The sequence below is a fragment of the Vipera berus genome (assembly GCF_964194415.1).
Source record: "Vipera berus genome assembly, chromosome: 3".
Lineage (NCBI taxonomy): Eukaryota > Metazoa > Chordata > Lepidosauria > Squamata > Viperidae > Vipera > Vipera berus.
Window position 1 is genome coordinate 105,444,694 of NC_138204.1, and position 19,533 is coordinate 105,464,226.

At 43.3% G+C, this 19,533-nt stretch overlaps 1 protein-coding gene across 3 annotated transcripts in view; it reads left to right on the forward strand.

Annotated features, from left to right (window-relative positions):
• Window positions 1-19,533, forward strand: part of TPR (translocated promoter region, nuclear basket protein) — a 120,478-nt gene that overhangs the window by 84,253 nt on the left and 16,692 nt on the right. For 2 of the 3 annotated variants that reach the window (XM_081325900.1, XM_081325901.1), the window contains exons 39-43: window positions 5,060-5,143; window positions 12,136-12,336; window positions 12,933-13,067; window positions 13,235-13,325; window positions 18,125-18,303. In XM_081325900.1, the coding sequence (XP_081182026.1) occupies window positions 5,060-5,143; window positions 12,136-12,336; window positions 12,933-13,067; window positions 13,235-13,325; window positions 18,125-18,303 (690 nt within the window). The remainder of the gene's footprint in view (window positions 1-5,059; window positions 5,144-12,135; window positions 12,337-12,932; window positions 13,068-13,234; window positions 13,326-18,124; window positions 18,304-19,533) is intronic. The other variant, XM_081325902.1, reaches the window with a different exon arrangement.

Here is a 19,533-nt window from a genome sequence, read left to right on the forward strand (position 1 = left end):
GAGGGTGATGCCTCTGATTTGCGCTGAGGGCTTTTGAACGGCATTCTGCAGTACAGTGGCTCTCTCTCCCGCATTTGAAACAGCCTGTTTATTTCTTAGCTGTAGCTGGTGGTTTCACTGGCTCGTGTGTTTGCTCGGGTGGCGGGCGGCCCCATGGTTTTCCCCGGCAGTGCCTTTTTATCTCCGCCTCCTCTGCCAGGACATACCAGTCATCAAGATGGTGTGGGTCCTCGAGGCAGGCAAGCGTCATACAGGTCGTAGTTTAGCCCGTCTTTGAAATGGCTAAGTAGGATGTCTTCCGGCCAGTTCAGCTTGCTGGCAGTGGCTCGGAATTCTTGGGTTTATTCAGCCACTGGCCGTCTGCCCTGCCTCACCATTTTCATTCTCTTTTTTTAAAATTTTTTATTGCTTTTATATAAACATATATTTAAACAAAAACAAAAAAATACATATAAAAAACAAGACATGACATAAACAATACAATCAACAAATATACAAAAAGAATACTTAACTTCCATTATTCCTAATCTTTCTAATCATTTTCGGGTGACTTCCTCGAATCCCCCCTATCTGCGTTTCTTCGTTAATCCTCATTAGCAATTTCTATTTCATAATTTTAAATCGTATTTAATATCTACCTATATTTAATTTTTTATCATTTAACAATCATTATTTCATATTCTTAATACTAAACATTAAATTCTAAAACTACAACCTATAAACACCTCCAAGTCCATTTCAAACTAGTTGGTATAGCAATATTTCTTCAAATAATCCTTGAATTTTTTCCAGTCTTCTTCCACCGACTCTTCTCCCTGGTCACGGATTTTCCCTGTCAGTTCAGCGAGTTCCATATAGTCCATCATTTTCATCTGCCATTCTTCCACCGTTGGTATTTCTTGTGTCTTCCAATTCTTAGCTATCAAAATTCTCGCCGCTGTTGTGGCATACAGAAAGAAAGTAACATCTTTTTTGGCAATTTCTTTTCCGACTATACCCAATAAGAAGGCTTCTGGTTTCTTAATAAATGTATTTTTCAAAACTTTCTTTAATTCATTATAAATCTTTTCCCAGAAGTCTTTTACTATGGGGCAAGTCCACCACATGTGGTAAAAGGTTCCTTCTACAGCTTTACATTTCCAGCATTTGTTATCATATGTATGATAAATTTTTGCAAGCTTAACCGGTGTTAAAACATTGCATGCTGTAAACTTAATACCCTTTTTCCACATCCTCTCCCAGTCCTCAATCATAATGTTATGCCCCACATCATTAGCCCAATCGATCATCACTGATTTCACTTGTTCATCATCTGTGTGCCGCTCCAGCAATAAATTATACATCTTGGGAAGGTTCTTTAATTTTGTATCTAACAGTAACGTTTCCAATTTGGATTTCTCTATTTGAAAACCTCTTTTTTTATCCATTTTATACACTTCGTTCATTTGGTAATATTGAAACCAATCATCAACCTTATCTTTCAGCTGCTCATATGTTCTTATCTTAAATTGGTCTCCTTCTTGTATCAATATATCCTTATATTTCAGCCACTTGGTTTCCATATTTGACCTTTTCTGGGTCTTAGCCTCTAGTGGCGAAATCCACCTGGGTGTTTTACTTTCTAACAGGTCTTTATATCTCATCCACACATTAATCAATGACTTTCTAATTATATGATTTTTAAAGCCTTTGTGGACCTTTGTCTTATCATACCATAAATATGCATGCCATCCAAATACATTGTCAAAACCTTCCAAGTCTAATACATCTGTATTCTCTAAGACAAACCAATCTCTCAACCAGCAAAAAGCAGCAGCTTCAAAATAAAGTTTCAAATCTGGCAGGGAAAAGCCCCCTCTATCTTTTGAATCTGTTAACAGCTTGAACTTAATTCTAGGTTTTTTCCCCTGCCAGATGAATTTCGATAATACCTTTTGCCATTCTTTAAAACAATTCAACTTTTCAATAATTGGGAGTACTTGAAATAGAAACAACATTTTTGGCAATACATTCATCTTAACAACTGAGATTCGGCCCATCAAAGACAGTTTCAAATTTGTCCAAATATCTAAATCTCTCTTAATTTCATTCCACATTTTATCATAATTATCTTTATACAAATTCAAATTTTTTGCTGTCATATTTACACCCAGATACTTCACCTTTTTTACAAACATCAAACCAGTGGCTTCCTGTAACTTACTTTTTTCCTCTAATGACAGATTTTTCCCTAAAACTTTGGTTTTATTCTTATTCAATTTAAAACCTGCAACATGTCCGAACTCTTGTATTATTTCCAGTGCTTTAATTGCACTGGTCTCTGGATCTTGTAATGTTAAGACCAAATCATCAGCAAAGGCTTTTAGCTTATATTGTTTCGAGCCCACTACAATCCCTTTCACACCTTCCTCTTTCCTTATCATATTCAGCAAAACTTCCAGAACCGTAATAAATAACAGGGGAGAGTGGGCACCCTTGCCTGGTACCCTTTTCAATTCTAATTTCCTCTGACACCACATTATTAACTATAATTTTTGCTTTTTGCTCAGAATAAATTGCATTTAAACCATTCATAAAACTCTGCCCAACCTCCATATTTTCAAAATTCTTTTTCATAAAACTCCAAGAAATATTGTCAAAGGCCTTCTCCGCATCAATAAACATTAATATAGCCTTAGAGTTCTTTTTGGCCTCTAACCTTTCCAAAATATCAACTATGTTCCTAATATTGTCCTTCATATGTCTACCAGGTAAAAAACCTGCTTGATCATGATGAATAAGATCTTGAAGGACCTTCTTCAGTCTTGCAGCCAAGATATTAGCAAAAATTTTGTAATCCACATTTAACAAGGAGATTGGGCGGTAATTCTTTACTTGGGCTCTGTCTGTATCTGGTTTAGGTATCAACGTAATAAATGCTTCTCTCCAGGTCTCAGGTGCCTTAACCCCCTCTAGTAATTTGTTACATACTTCCATCAGTGGCTGAATCAGCCAGTCTTTCAATGTCTTATAATATTTTGCTGTCAGTCCATCAGGTCCTGGTGCCTTGCCAATTTGCATTTGATTAATTGCTGCCTCCAATTCTTGTCTTGTAATCCGGTAATTGAGTAGGGTCCTTTTCTCTTCAGGAATTTTCTGCCATCCATATTTGTCCAATAACTGTTCTGTTTTAATTAAATCCTCTTTTTCTTTCTTGTATAGCTGCTTATAATATTTCTGAAAACATTTCCTAATTTCTGCAGGGTTCTCAATAATCTTTTCCTCTTGTGTTATCATAGTTATTGTACTTTGTTTCTGTCTCTTTTTCAACTCCCAAGCTAGTAACTTACCACATTTATTTGCCGATTCAAAAGACCTTTGCTTCATCATTTTTATTTTCCATTCAATTTTTTGATTAATTATCTGAGAAAATTGTGATTGAAGGGCTTTTATGTCTTTTTGAACCTGTTGATTCTTTGGATTACTCCTCAATTTTTTCTCTTTCTCTTTCAATTGGTTCAAAATGATATCTTTCTTTTCATTTTGGGCCTTCTTCCTTATTACATTGTGTTAAATCAAAAAACCTCTCATGACCGCCTTACTTGCGTCCCAAATGACCCTTTTTTCTACCTCTGTATTCAAATTTATCTCAAAATAGTCTCTTATGGTTTTTTGGGCCTTCTCAACAATCTGTTCACTTCTCAGCAAGGCATCATTCATTCTCCATCTAAACGAACCCTGTAGAAACAATTTTAATTCCAACAATTGGAGGTTTGAAAAGCTCAAGAGTCTTTTTACAGCTGCAGCTTGTCAGGGGAGATGTCCATGGTGCCAGCCGAATCCCACGTCCTCAGAATGCTCGATCTGAGGTTTTTTCGAGTGCCCGCAGCGCTGTCGCGGTGTCCCCCTCCTCCAACGCGCACAACCGCAAACTGCAGTGGTCGATGGGCATTGGAAGGAAAAGTGAGTGGGAAAAGGCATCGAAGAAAGTGACCGTGAGGCAGGGCGGCCACCAAACTGAATGGAGGCAAGAGATGGAGAGCTCCCTGCACATCAGTGAAGAGGAGCGGATCCTAGAGAAAGCTATTGACCTGGTGAAGAAAACCCTTAGCTCACTAAGAGAGGAGAAACCTGAGTACCGCAGCAGCGCCTGGGGCTGCAACTGGAGAGACAGTGGGGGGGGGGAATCTGGAACCTGCAACACCGGGGCCATCTGCTGGACCAGGAGCTGCCGCCTCAGCAGCACCCAAACCCCACCAAACCACAGACGGGGATCCGGAATATGACACTTCAGTTTCTGACCATTGGTGGGGTTTCGTTCGGCGGAAAACTCCCTTTCCATGGGGCTTTCCTTGTCCCTTGCCTCGTCGTTAGACATTGTATTTTTTTTGCAAAGTGCCCCGGTAAGGTTTTTCCTTCCAGGTTGACTCTTAATGCAGATCCTCTCTAATGTCAGGACCCACCCCAATCCACATCTTAGGAAAGAAGAAGTCTTGGAGACAGGATTGTCCAAACAGGAACTTTTACTAAAACATGGTTGACAGTGGATAATCTAGACAGGATCTGGAAATTGTGTCACAGGTCGATACTTTAAAGTGTCCCTGAGTAAAACCCCTCCCCTCAGTCCATTTGGTCAGTCCCGGATCAGTTAAGTTTCAGGTGTCAAACTCCTCATGGGAAAAGAGAGCCCCAGTATCATTTGCAACATTATTACTTCCTTACCTTCACATTCCCATCGGATATACAACCCAGAGTTCCACCCTCTCCCTCTTTCTTTGTTCTTAGTTCAAAGGGTTTCTTCCCTGGTCTTTTGTGATGGCCTCCAGGCAGGCTGAATAAACAACCCTTGCGTCTAAGGGATAGAGATGGCCAATTAACATCCTGTCTTCTCTTCCCCTCCTTGGAAAAATGGCAGAATCCAGTAAGGGGGTGAGATTTAGATTTGCACAGTTAGAAATGAAATATAAATGGATTCTGACAGTTACAGTAATAGCCTCTACTGTAAAATACTATGTTTTCGATGGGCATATACGATCTTAACGTTTCCCAATTAACGTCATGGATTTCTGTAATATTTCAGGAGGAAGTAACTGCAGAAGAGAGCACAGACGGAGAAATAGAAGCTCAGACTTACAATCAGGATTCACAGGATTCCATTGGTGAAGTAAGTTCCTAATTGCAGGAACAATTTCCACATCTCATTTGTATGTTGTAGCAACATCCAGAAATATTCCTCTGATTTAAAGAGTTGCTTTATTACCAATAACCTCCATAGCCACTTCAATCCTCATAACATTTTTATTATAAGAAGATTTTATATGGGCTTTAAAAAAAAGCCCTCCAATCCTCATGCAGGACAGAATATGCTAGCAGAAGAGAGAATTAAAGAAGCGTATATATGTGCATGCATATATACATGATATGTTTATTTATAATACTGCACTTGTCAGTAGGCTTTTACTCATCTACAGCTAGTCCTCACTTAGCAACTGTCAGGACCCACCCCAATCCACGTCTTAGGAAAGAGGAACTCTTGGAGACAGGATTGTCCAAGAAGGAGCTTTTACTAAAACATGATTGCCAGTGGAAAACTAGACAGGATCTGAAAACTGTGTTACAGATTGATACTTTTAAAGTGTCCCCGAGTGAAAACCCCTCCCCTCAGTCCATTTGGTCAGGCCCGGATCAATTAAGGTTCAGGTGTCAAAACCTTCCAAGGGAAGAGGGATCTTCCATGCCTTTACGACATTTCCTTCCTCCCTTTCAGATTCTAATCGGAGATAAAAACCAGATCTCTCCCCCCTCCCTTTCTTTGTTCTTCTCAGTTCAAATGTTCTTCCCCTGGTCTGAAATAAACACCCTTGCATCAAATGGATAGGGATGGCCAATTAACATCTTCTCTTCTCCTCCTTGGGAATGGCAGAATCCAGTGAGGGGGTGTAAGATTTTAGAACATACAGATAGGGATTTATGAATGGGATATAAATGGATTCTGACAATCTGCTCCCCTTAAAAGAAAGATAGGTCCATCTGTAGAGGAAATAAAACATAAATGTTAGCCCGGTTTGTTAGGATATTCTGTATGAAACCTCTTAAGCAACTTTGGTGGTTTAATGTATTTATTGACCCACTCATTTTCTGAGGAGGGGAAGTGTTTCCAAGCTACTAGATACTGAATTGCTCCATGGTATTTCCTGGAATCTAGGATTTCCTTCATCTCAAAGTGTTGTTCTCCTTCCACCATGATGGGAGGTGGTGTTGGTGGGGTGTTTGTTCGTAGGTGTGACTGTTGTTCTCTCTTTCGTAAGCTGCAATGAAAAATTGGGTGTATTTGTCTAAGATTTTTAGGTAGTCCTAATTCAACTCTTACTGGGTTTATGATTCTTTTGATTGGAAAAGGTCCAATATATTTTGGTCCGAGTTTTTTACAGGGTTGTAGTGATTTAAGGTATTTTGTGGATAAATATACCATCTCTCCCACCCTGAATGGTATGGGATCGACTCTTTTTTTGTCCGCCTGTGTCTTGTATGCTTGTCTAGCTTCATCTAAAGTTTTCCTAACAATTGGCCAGATGTTTTGTAATTGACCAATCCATTCCTTTAGTTCGGGAATTACCGGTTCGGTTGGGGTTAGTTCTGGCATGGGGTTGAAACTTTGACCGGTAGCTACTTGAAAAGGAGTGTAACCTGTGGTGGAGTGGACTGCATTATTATATGCCACTTCTGCGAAAGGCAGTAGTTCCGTCCAGTTTGTTTGCTGGAAGTTAATAAAGCATCTTAGATATTGCTCAGTTACTGAGTTAGACTTTTCACATTGACCATTCGATTGAGGGTGATGACTAGATGTGGTTCCTAAAAGGGATAAAAATTCTTTCCAAAATGCCGACGTAAATTGCACCCCTCTATCAGATATGATGCATTGTGGTGCCCCATGCAATCTGTAAATATGCTGTACAAAAAGTTTTGCTAAGGCTTTTGCGGTAGGGATCTTTTGGCAAGGTCTGAAATACACTTGTTTAGAAGACAGATCTGTGACAGTCCAGACTACCGTGTTCCCGTTGCTTTCTGGTAATTCCACTATAAAATCCATGGCTATTTCTTTCCATGGGGTTAAGGGCTTCGCCACCAGTTGTAACAGTCCTGGTGATTTCCCTTGTAGCATCTTGGCCATCGCGCAAATTTGACAGCTGCCCACATAGCTTTCTATGTCCTTTTTTATGGATGGCCACCAAAATTGCCTTTTAGTTAAGTGTAAGGTTTTTGCAAACCCGAAATGCCCTGCTGATTTCTTATCATGGCACAGTTGCATGAAATTGATCCTCTGGGTGGCAGGTATATATAACTTCTCACCCATCCAGGGTAGTCCATCTTTAATCGTGCACACATGTCTATTTTTCTGGAACCATTCATCACTTTCCAAAGACTTTCGGAATTCTATTCCAGTTTGGCTATCCACCTTCGGCTTCATTTTAGCTTGGGCCCTGGTGGTGACTGGTGCTGCCAGTTGTTGTTCAGGCATAAGTGGTTTAGAGTCAGTGGCCCATGTGCTGTTATATTGGGGCAAGCGGGATAATGCATCCGCCAGGAAATTCTTCCCCCTCGGTAAGTGTTTGAGAGTGAAATTGAATCGGTGAAAATGTTGGGACCAGCGGGCTTGCTTAGGAGTGAGTTTCCTTGGTGTTTTTAGTGCTTGCAAATTTTTATGCTCTGTCCAGACCTGGAAGGGGATTTTATTTCCTTCCAGGAACTGGCACCATGTAAGTAATGACCATCTCACCGAATGTGCCTCCTTTTCCCACGCGGGCCAACGTTGTTCTGTCTCCGTGAGTTTCCTGGATGTGTATGCACATGGTTGCAACACCCCCTCATCATTTTCCTGTAATAATACGGCTCCCACCGCTACATCGCTAGCATCTGCCTGTATTACAAAAGGTTTATCGGGATCTGGGTGTCTCAGGACAGGTTCAGCAGAAAAAAGTCTCTTTAGCCTCTCAAATGCTGCTTGGAATTCCATTGTCCACTTCAGAGGTTGGCTGGGTTTCACTGGGGACCCCCCCCCTTTGTTTCCAACAGGTTTGTGAGGGGCAGGGCTATTTGGGCAAATGAAGGGATGAATTGGCGGTAGAAATTTGCAAACCCCAGGAAACTTTGCAATTGCTTCTGTGTGCGGGGGGGTGCCCATTCTAATACTGCCCTGACTTTCTCAGGGTCCATTTCGATGCCCTCTGCGGATATGCGATACCCCAGATAGTCTATTCTTTCCTGGTGGAATTCACATTTCAATAGTTTAGCATATAGGTGGGCAGCCCGCAACTTTTTCAGGACTGCTCTTACTAGGTTGATATGTTCTTCTTTGGTCTCAGTGAAGATAAAGATGTCATCTAGGTAAACCAGGACCCCCTTATATAGGTGCTGTCTTAGCACGTCATTAATTAATGCATAAAGACTGCGGGGGGGGGGGTCCTTGCAGTCCAAATGGCAGGACTTTGAACTGGTAGCAACCCATTGGGCAATTGAATGCAGTCTTCCATTCGTCTCCTTCCTTAATCCTAATGCGGTAATATGCTTCTCTCAGGTCTAGTTTGGTAAAAACCCTTCCTTTCGATAGGTGGGATAGCATATCCTTCATTAGGGGTAGGGGATACAGATTACATTCACTAATTGCGTTTAGAGACCTATAGTCCATGCATAAGCAATCAGAACCGTCCTTCTCCCTGAACAGAACCAGGGCGGCCACTTTGGGTTTGGCAGGCTCAATAAATCCTCTTTCTAAGTTTTTCTTTATGAATCTCTCCATCTCCGCCGTCTCCTTTGGGCTCATGGCATACATCCTGGGCTTTGGGAGTTTTGCCCTGGGTTTGAATTCTATAGCAGAGTCTGTGGGGCAGTGGGGGGGAAGCTCATCTGCCCGTTCCTTACTGAAAACTTTAGCAAGGTCCCTGTATTCCTCTGGTATTTGTGGTAACCCCTTCTCTTCCCCCACTGATGCTGACTACTCTCTTTGGGTTGGGGGGATACTTTGGGGTTTTAAGCTCCTATGCTCCCCCTCTGGGAAGTTGAGTTCTGCTGTCCTCCAATTTATCCCGGGGTTCCATTTTTTCAGCCATTCCAGTCCTAAACTCATTGGGCATTCCATGCCTGGGACCACTACAAACGTTATGTCTTCCTCATGGGAACCCAGGGATAGGTGAATTGGTAAAGTGGCTAGGGTAGCTGCCTCCCCCTGCTATTGACCCATCTAATTACCTAAAGGAGATAGGTTGTTTTAGTCTCCTCACTGGGATGCTCAATCTCCCCACCAGCATCGGGCTCATGAGGCAGCGGGTACAACCAGAGTCTATTAGGGCTTTTACTTGGATGGCTTCAAGCATAGATGGATCCACTTACCAAAGGTTCTCCCTCTGAGTTGTTTTCTGAGGTGTCCACCGCCCCTGCGGTGTAGGCCGGAATCCAATCCCAGTTTTTGGCACGGGTTGTGGACTCTACAGCCTCTGTCCCCTTCGTGGAAGATTCTTTTGGGTTGCCTTGGGGCTTCCCTAGTTTCTTGGTGGGTGATGCCTCTGGTTTACACTGGGGGGCTTTTGAGCGGCATTCTGCGGCGCGGTGACCCTCTCTCCTGCATTTGAAACAGCCTGTTGATTTTTTAGCTGTGGCCGGTGGTTTTTCCCCCTCGCGTGTTTGCTCGGGTGGCGGGTGGGCCCATGGTTTCCCCCGGCGGTGCCTCTTCAGTAGGTCTATCTCCACCTCCTCTGCCAGGACATACCAGTCGTTGAGATGGTGTGGGTCTCCTCGAGGCAGGCAAGCATCATACAGGTCGTAGTTTAGCCCGTCTTTGAAATGGCTAAGTAGGATATCTTCTGGCCAGTTCAGCTTGCTGGCAATGGCTCGGAATTCTTGGGTATATTCAGCCACCGGCCGTCTGTCCTGCCTGACTGTTTTGATTCTCTCCCGGGCCTTACGATCAGCCAAAGGATCCTCGAACCGCCTCCTCAAGGATGACATGAATCGGTTGAAGTCGCTGAGTTCTGGGGCGTTGGAATCATGCAGGTTCACCACCCAGTCTGCAGCCGGTCTGTCCAGGGCGGATTGTACGATACGGATGCGGGCTTTGTCCCTGGGGATGTCCCGTCCATATTCTTCCATATAGCTGAGGACTTGGGTTAGGAAAAACCCCAAGCGTGGTGGCTCCCCCCTGAATTTTGATTACAGGGGCAGAAGTCTTTGAATGGATCGTTGTCTGCGCAGCGGGTGGTATTGCCCCTCATCCTGTTCCCATCTGTGGTTCTGGGGGGGTGGGTATTACTGAGGCAGCAACTCCTGTTCCAGCGGATGGCCCCGGTGTTGCAGGTACCGGATCCCCCCCACTGTCTCTCCAGTTGCGGCCCCAGGCGCTGCTGCGGCTGCGGTACTCAGCTTCCTCCTCTCTTAGTGAGCTAAGGGTTTTCTTCATCAGGTCAATAGCTCTCTCTAGGAGCCACTCCTCTTCACTGACGTGCAGGGAGTTCTCCATATCTTGCCTCCATTCAGGTTGGTGGCCGCCCCGCCTCAGGGTCACTTTCCTCTATGCCTTTTCCCACTCACTTTTCCTTCCAACACCCATCGACCACTGCGGTTTGCAGTCTCCGCCACCTCTTCCCCTGAGGAATCTGATGCTTCAGCTTCCGACCGTTGGTGGGGTTTCTGTTGGGGGGAAAACTCCCTTTCCATGGGGCTTTCCTTCTGCCTTGCTTGGTCGTTAGACATTGTATTTTTTGCAAATTCCCCCGGTAAGGTTTTTCCTTCCAGGTTGATTCTTACTGCAGATCCTGTCTAATGTCAGGTCCTACCCCAATCCACGTCTTAGGAAAGAAGAACTCTTGGAGACAGGATTGTCCAAGAAGGAGCTTTTACTAAAACATGATTGCCAGTGGAAAACTAGACAGGATCTGAAAACTGTGTTACAGAGTGATACTTTTAAAGTGTCCCTGAGTGAAAACCCCTCCCCTCAGTCCATTTGGTCAGGCCCGGATCAATTAAGGTTCAGGTGTCAAAACCTTCCAAGGGAAGAGGGATCTTCCATGCCTTTACGACATTTCCTTCCTCCCTTTCAGATTCTAATCGGAGATACAAAGCACATCTTTTCCCCCCTCCCTTTCTTTGTTCTTCTCAGTTGAAAGGTTCTTCCCCTGGTCTAATGACGACCTCCAGGCAGGCTGAAATAAACACCCTTGCATCAAATGGATAGGGATGGCCAATTAACATCTTCTCCTCCTTGGGAATGGCAGAATCCAATGAGGGGTGTAAGATTTTAGAACATACAGATAGGGATTTATGAATGGGATATAAATGGGTTTTGACAGCAACCACAATTGGGGCTGGCAACTCTGTCAATAATTGCTAAACTGGACCTGTGTAAGTCACGCCTACTAATTTAGACTTCCTGTATCTTATTTCTCTGAGTTTGTGCAAATGTTCTTTCTTTCTCTGAGGAAGCTTTTCTTTGCATTGCTATCCTCCTGGCATGCATACCTGATTTCTTACTACCTTCCTGCTTAAACTAGCAGTTATATAGCTCCGCTCAGTTATTAGGAGGGACTAGGAGGTCTTTGCAGTAGTTAATTCCACTTAAATAGATGTCAGTTCAGGGGCATGCCCTCTGAAGACAGATGTTCTGAAAGTGTTGGTGACATGACCTCAGGGTGCTTCGCATTTCGAGCCATGTTAATTCTTAAAGTTTCACACAATAGTTTTCATTTAACATATAGGCTTCAAAATCAAGGAACCACACTAGTGTCCACGGGGAGAAGAGGACAAGGGAAGGGGGTCAAGTGATGTCAGCCGTGTTGCAGTGGAAGCCCCCCCCTTTTGTACCTCCACTGTGAATTCACATTCAAAATGGGCAGAGTTTGTAATGCAGAGTCCCATTTATTACTAGCTTGTTGCTCAAAATCAAAGCATGGCTTATTCCTTGGGGCAGATTAAAGCTTAGCATTATAAACCCCAGTTTCCTATTTGCTACAGCCTTTAAAACTGAGTTAGCGAAGGTTTTAGCCCCATGAAGAACTTTCTTTCATTTGTATCCAGTTTTGTGAAAGGAAAAAAAAAGTTGTGAGGATGGTTGTTAATAGCATTTGTTTTAATTCCGCTGACCATTATTGTCTTACTCTTTATTTGAAGGGTGTCACGCAGGGCGAGTATATACCTATGGAGGATAGCGAGGAAACTTCTCAGTCCCTCCCTATAGACCTTGGACCTCTTCAATCAGATCAGCAGAATACAACCTCATCCCAAGAGTGTCAGGGCAAGAGAGATGATGTCATTGTCATTGACAGTGATGATGAAGAGGATGATGATGAGGAAAATGATGGTGAAGCAGAAGTAATGTCTACTGTATTTATTTTTTTATTTAGTATGTGCCTGCGAGTGAAGAAGCAACTATTTAGCATCCCCAAAATTCCTCTGAATTTTGTGAATTACTATGTATTGGCTCTGATTGAGTATTATTGTATTGGTTGTGGCTTTTTGCAGGCACTGTAAAAACAACTGTTACATATCTTTAAACACAGACAACTAATACATTGGACTTTGATATCCCTGAATCTGTCAGAAAGAATTTAGATCCAGTCTAATTTTCAGAATAAATACCAAGAACAAGGATGTGCTTGGTTCTATTAGTTAATAAAAAAGAATGTATTTTACTAATTTAAAAATGCATTATCATTTTATTTTTAAAAGTTACATAAATTCTGAATTGAGGGTTGTATTTCCAACAGCTAGGGCTGCTAGGAATAATTTCAGACATTTATCCAAGAACGCAGTCCTATTTTCATTTTTTTTACCCTTTCTGCTTTTTTGTGACAATAGCACATTCTTGATTGAAATTCTCAAAGAAAGATCCATTTAGTTCCCAAAGACCATTACTTCATGCCATTTTGCATGGTTCAGCATACTTTGAGAAAACAATCTTTTTTTAGGAATATGAAGATGAAGAAGATGAGGATGACGACGATGATGATGAAGACACAGGAATGGGGGATGAAGGCGAGGATAGCAATGAAAGCACTGGCAGCGTGGATGGTAATGATGGATATGAAGCAGATGATGCTGAGGTATGAATATTATTTGTTCCTAATCTAGATAAAATTAATGATTTTAAAAAATAATCTTTTAGATGCAAATCTTATTTTAACTTCTTGGGGAAAATATTCTTTTTCCCCTTTCCACCCCTGTTGGTATTAACAGCTAATTCCTGATATCCGCCCTTTCCTTATTTCAGGCTGCTGATGGAATGGATCCCAGTACAGAAACTGAAGAGAGTATTGCTGGAGGGGAAAATAGCCAGAGGGCAGCTGACTCCCAGAACTGTGGTAGGGTTAACAGGATGTTTTCTTTTTTTTAATAATATTTTATTAATTTTCCAATTTTACATTTGAGTATTTAAAAAGCAACGAGGTGACTGGGTTAATCAATAGTTCAATACACCGCCCTGAGTCCTTCGGGAGAAGGGCGGTATAGAAATTCAATAAATAAATAAATTAATTAATTAATAAATAAATAAATAAATAAATAACAAAATCTTTAGTGCAAATATCAGGTTACAACATCAGATATTTCTTCTCTTTTTCCCCTAACATTTACTGTCTCATATTCAAGCTAGTACAATTCTAATTATATCAACTCAATAAAAACATCATTATTACATTTATCAATAATTTTTTAACTTATACATGATTACATTCAATATTCATAAACAATCCATATCCTATTATTAATTTTACCCAATTTTTAGTTTCTCATCAATATTCCAATTTAACCTTTGATATTTATAATTTTCAGACTTTGGGTAACCAAGATTTCTCTTGTCTCACTTCATAGCAAAATATAATACCCAAAATACACATTTTATCTATTTGAATGTAATCTTGTTCTATTTCCTAAAAGTTATGTGTTTCCCACCATAAATCATCTACTTAATAATACAATATCCCCTTTAATACCGTATTTTCCAGCGTATAAGACGACCCGGCGTATAAGACGACCCCCTACTTTTAAGAAGATTTTGAAGGTTTTGTCTTATACGCCGGAAAATACTTACCCGCCGGCCCTCCCGCTGCTCCCGCGCTTCTGCCGGCCCCCGAGGCGCAGCGTTTCCCGGGCGGCAGGCAGCGCCGGAGGGCAGCCGCCACCCCGCCACGGCCGGTGCCCCTCCTGCTTCCCCCCCAGGCCTTGAACTTCTCCCATTCGGCGCAGGGTGGGGCAGCTCCGCCCGCAGCCTCTTTTTTAGAACTCACATGCCGCTTCCCTCTCACTGTCAGCCGAGGCGCGCTCGGCCCGGGCTCCCGGTCCCTCTTCCCGGCCGGCTTCCCGCCCTGCCACTCATGGAGCTGGCCTGGGCGTGCAGCCTCTCGGTGTGGCTGCTTTTCCTGGGCAGCCTGGCGGTGCGGCTCCTGCGCTCCAACCTGTTGCTGAGCCGGCGGCTGCTGCTGCGCGTGCGCGTGGGGCTGCTGGCTGTCCTGCAGGCGCTGGGCCAGGCTGTCCTGCCGCTGCCCCTCAGCACCGCGCTCACGGCGGCTGCCTGCTGGCTCGTCTCGGCCAGCACCGCCCGGCGGAAGCGCATCCCCGCGGGGGGAAGAGCGGTGCTGGTGACAGGTGAGTCCGGAAGGAAGCCTGAGGCTACAGCTTTCCCAAGTTGCTGGTCCCCAAAAGTTAGGCTCCCCAAGTCTCCTTCCTTCCCTCTTTGCCCCATGCGGGTTTCCTCGAATGTTGCAGCTGCTGGAAGGCCCCGCCAAACAGGAAGCTAAGCCTATACCTTCAGAACTGCAAAAAGCCACATGGTTCCTCGCGGGGCTTCCCGGAACAAGGGGCCGGCAGCCGCAGCCCCAAGCCAGGCCGAGAAGAGCGGCAGGCACGGGGGAGGAGCAGGGCCAGAGGGGGAAAGCAGGCCCAGGGGGCGCCGCCCCCGCCCCAGGCCAGACTCCGGGAGAACCTTCAGCACAGGTACGCCCCTCTCGCCTTTGTCTGCCAGCCCGCCTCGCTCCCCGGCCTCTCCCAGCGCCTGTGCCGAGCCACTCGCGCGGGAAGCGCCGCTCGGCTTCACGCGGCCCACCCAGCAGTCCCTGGAGAGGCGCACCCCCCCCCATGAAGGGAAAGGGAAAAAGCGCCTCTCCGCCACGGCTCCGGGTCCACGGGCGTGCAGAGGGCGCCGCTCCCTAGCCCCCGCCCCAGGCCAGGCTCCGGGAGAACCTTCAGCACAGGCACGCCCCTCTCGCTGGGTTTCTCGAGTCCCTTGCCGCCGCCACGGCCGCCGCCTCTTCGCAGAAACACGACTCCCGCTCGGCTGGAGCCCTGGGCTGAATGGAGGCAGGCGATGGCGACCCGTGGTTAAGCGGCCGACGGCGAATGGGTGATGGAAGGCAAACTCGTCAGCTTCTGGGGCGGCTACTGCAGCTGCTGCCGTTGCTCGCTCAAGGACTGGCCGTGCTAGCGCCTCCAATGCTTGGCTGTCAGGTCCCCGACGAGAGGACGGGCAGGCGGTCCCCGCTCGACCGTAGGAAGGGAGAGCCTTTGCTCCCGCCGAGGCACCGCCTGACTCGCGCTGACCACAAGAATTGCTTGCTCGGAGTGCGGAACTGAGAGCAGCAGTGCAGCAGGCGAGAGAGCTCAGAGACAATAAGGCGAGGCGCCCCTTTGGCGGAAAGGAGCAAAGCTGGGCCAATCACAGAGCAGGCGGAGCAGGGAAACAGGGAGGGAAACAGGGCAGCGGCTGCTCGAGACGACGGGCGCGGGCTAGTCCCGCTCCTCTCATCAGGGACCTGTCAGCCAGCATTGGAGGCGCTAGCACGGCCAGTCCTTGAGCGAGCAACGGCAGCAGCTGCAGTAGCCGCCCCAGAAGCTGACGAGTTTGCCTTACATCACCCGTTCGCCGTCGGCCGCTTAACCACGGGTCGCCATCGCCTGCCTCCATTCACCCAGCGATCCCGCCGCCCAGCAGAAAAAAGATCCGAAGGTGTTTTTTTTCCGGCGTATAAGACGACCCGGCGTATAAGACGACCCCCCAACTTTTGAGAAGATTTTCAGGGGTTCAAAAGTCGTCTTATATGCCGGAAAATACGGTAAATCAAAACCATTATATATATTACCTGGGTTAATCAATAAATCAAACATGTTCATGATAATTAATTTTCTTTTCCCTTTTGGGTCTAATTTTTAAATATTAAACAGATAAAATCCTTATTTTCAACTGATTTCCAAATATTTTAAATCTAATGACCAAAATTCCCTTATCTCAACATCTCCCCTTAACCCTCTAACTGATAATATGAAATCCCCTCTAATTAGTCAAAACTGCCATTTTCTTCAACCTTATTCTGGCTTTCTTACTTTGCCAACTAGGCTTCCATCTCAGTGCTTTTAGATCGTCAAATAGATCTCCCTCTATTCTTATATATGTTATTTGAAGTAAAGGAGACCATTAATTGCCAATTTTCTGGAAGGACTAGCCCATTTGTATTCGTTAAATTGTCTCCAGTCTCCCATGCGCTCTGGTATATTTTTCTTCCATTCAATCTCATCGTCTTTCTCAAATTTCTTCTGATTTATATAGAAAATCATTTACATTTTCAGTGTTGTCACTTCCTTTTCTGGATTTTCCATCAGCTGTGTTTGTTGGTCAATTGAGTCCTCTATCTTAATATTTGATTGTCCCACTTCTTCTGTTATCTTCTGGATTGTTTGTTCTTTAGTTGTAGTCAAAGTTTGGATTTGTGTATCTAAGCTGGCATCTTCATCTTTTATTTTAGGTCTTATTTTATCACAAGCTGAAAGAATAGTTTCATGTATTGCTTTCAACATGGAAAGAATCTTTTCCTGGTCTTCATCTCTGTCAGGTGTTTATAAGTAGTCTTTCTAGTAAGAGTTGTTTGCCAAGCAAAAGTCAGTATAGGTTTACATTCACATTTCAAGTAGGCCAATTATGCCCCCCAGCTATTCTCTTACAGGTAAGTCTCTCACAGGTGGTGCCAAGGTCAGGAAAGTCTTATCTAAGGTGTGGGCTTCAAGCCAAGTCTCTTTTAGGAAATAACATTGTAATACCAAACGTCACCACAAGATGTCACCAATATCATTTAAGGTTTTTTAAGTCTGAAATTTTTCTAATCCTTTTTCCAATTTTATTTCTTTTTTGTAGATAAAAACAAGAGTCTCCAGTACAGATATGAAATTTTTGGTCCCCAAGTTTCAGGAACATATAAATCCAATTAGATTAAAATTGTTCTTTTTAGTGCTTTGATTCCCCTGGGTAGTCAGACGCCGCTATTCCTAGAGGGTGGGATAGAAATTCCCTTCTCTCTCTCCTCATAGGGTGATAGATATTTCGAGCAGCTTTTACAGGCAGAAAGTACTTAGGGTAAAGAGAAGATCAGATTTCACCCAATTTCATCCGCCTAGCTTTCAAAGTGTTTGATGGTGAATTTGACTTCGGCTGTCTGCAGCCTAATTTCCTCTGCCAGTTTCAAGGGTTTACCCAGATCGAGTGGAAGGGCTGTCGCCCTCCCGCGATGAAGTGCGGGTCCCTCCTTGCTCGTTGCCCCTACAGGGTGACTTTCGACCCTTTCCAGGGTCCCCCAGCGAAGAGTAAATGGACCTGGAAGATGGAGCTCACATTCCGAGTGTCTGCAGCAGCCATGGCGACAAACTAGAAGTCAATTAACTGGATGTTTTCTGTAATAGTATATGCTTGTTTAAAGGAAACAATAGTATATACTTATTTAAAGGAAACAAATCTTTTTGGGCAGGTTATTCACTAAGCAGTATCTGTGTTTTATGCTCTTGATTTTAGAAATATATGTATAAATGGTTTTAAATCGTTGAAATCATTTTAAAACTTAGTTTTTTGTTTTTTTTGTTCATTGCTTCTGATTCTTTTTGCTGGATGAACATCTAGTTCCTTATCTCAACTAATCAAAGACTCTTTGAAATCTCTGAAAGTTTAAAATCAGATCTCTGCTACAACAAAATATCCTTGTTTTGTTAGCTCTAGTTTTTTTGTTGGTGGTGTTATATAGAAATATTTGTTCCAGAAAATATAATTGAGCATGTTTTGGGAAGCATGAAATGATTTGGAGTTACAAATGTGTGCTTTCATAATTATTTGTTTCTATATCATCAGGCGATGGGAGCACAGGTGCTGTAGAGTCTACGTTCTCTCAGGAAAGCCCAAGGGAACAGCAGCCAACATTTGCTTCTGAGAGACAAGTTCCCCGTACACCTCGACCTCATCCCTTACCTCCACGATTAACTATCCATGCTATTCCTGCTCCACCTCAGGAGCTGGGACCACCAGTCCAGGTGCGAGAACCACAGGGAAAAAGCTACAGTGAAATGTTCTTGTTCATGTGCCTTTGAAAGATTGCTCATTACTTTATTTGTATCAGCAAAATATAAATATCTCTTGGATAATCATGAATTGCCATAGCAGGACAAGTTTTTATTTTTCTCTATAATATCGCAAAATATTTGGACAAAAAGTGCAACAAAAATGTTCCACATATTTTGGAATTCTAGCACTTTAAAAGTAAAATCTGAATTATCAAAGAAGAATATTACTTCTGCATATTTATCCAGTGGGGCATAATTTAGATAATGGAGTGATTAGTGATTCATATCTGTCCAAAACATGTTCAACATGAATGTTGAGCTATCTAGAGATTTTTCTGTATGTTAGTGTAGATAGATTAACTCTCTATCCTTGTAAATAGATCCCTATGTTAGGATAGAGTTTTTAATTAAACTGGAAGATAAAAAACAAATTACTCAGTATTCTTTATAGTAATGTGAGATTTGAGGTCATTTCCTAGTTGTACAATGCAATCCTATGTAGCCCAATTCAGAAGGAAATCCTACTGTGTCCGGTTAGACTCACTAAGCAAATAAGCAAACTGTTATGAGCAGAAATGGGCAGTCTGTGGCTCTCCAAATGTTCTTTTGAGGACCAAAGATTGCCTTTGATGCCTAGGGTTCTGACCTGCCAATAAATTGTGTACTTTTGGCTCTTTTCATTTTATTTTGTATATTCCCCTTCCCCAACACAATCCCATTAAGTTAAGTTTTCAATGTTAAATTGTCTTAGTTCCAATGGGCTACCCAAAATACATCTCTGTGGACTTTTGCTCTATGCCTTTATGTTCTCTTTCCTAAATGTGTCAGCGTCCCCAAAAGGAATGGTATTATTTAAGGAAAAAGGAGAAACAGAGCACACATCTCCCCTTGCTTCCTTTCCCATTAAATGATGTGGTGCATCTATTGCTTATTTTTTTTTGTGCAGTACAATTTGAAAGAGTTAGCAGGGGGCAATTTCAGTAAAGTAGATCTTTTCAAGGCAGGATGTTCTAGAATGTGATTTTAAAGTGAACCAAATTGATCTCAAATTTCTGGATTAGACTTTGAATGTTGTAGAGTTTATCTTTTAGATCATCTGAATGTTACATTCCTCCAGACCAAAAAAAAGAAATTCTTGAAATGTCTACACAGGCTTACTTTAAGCAGAAATAAATTTTAAAATGCCTTGGTTGAGAATGT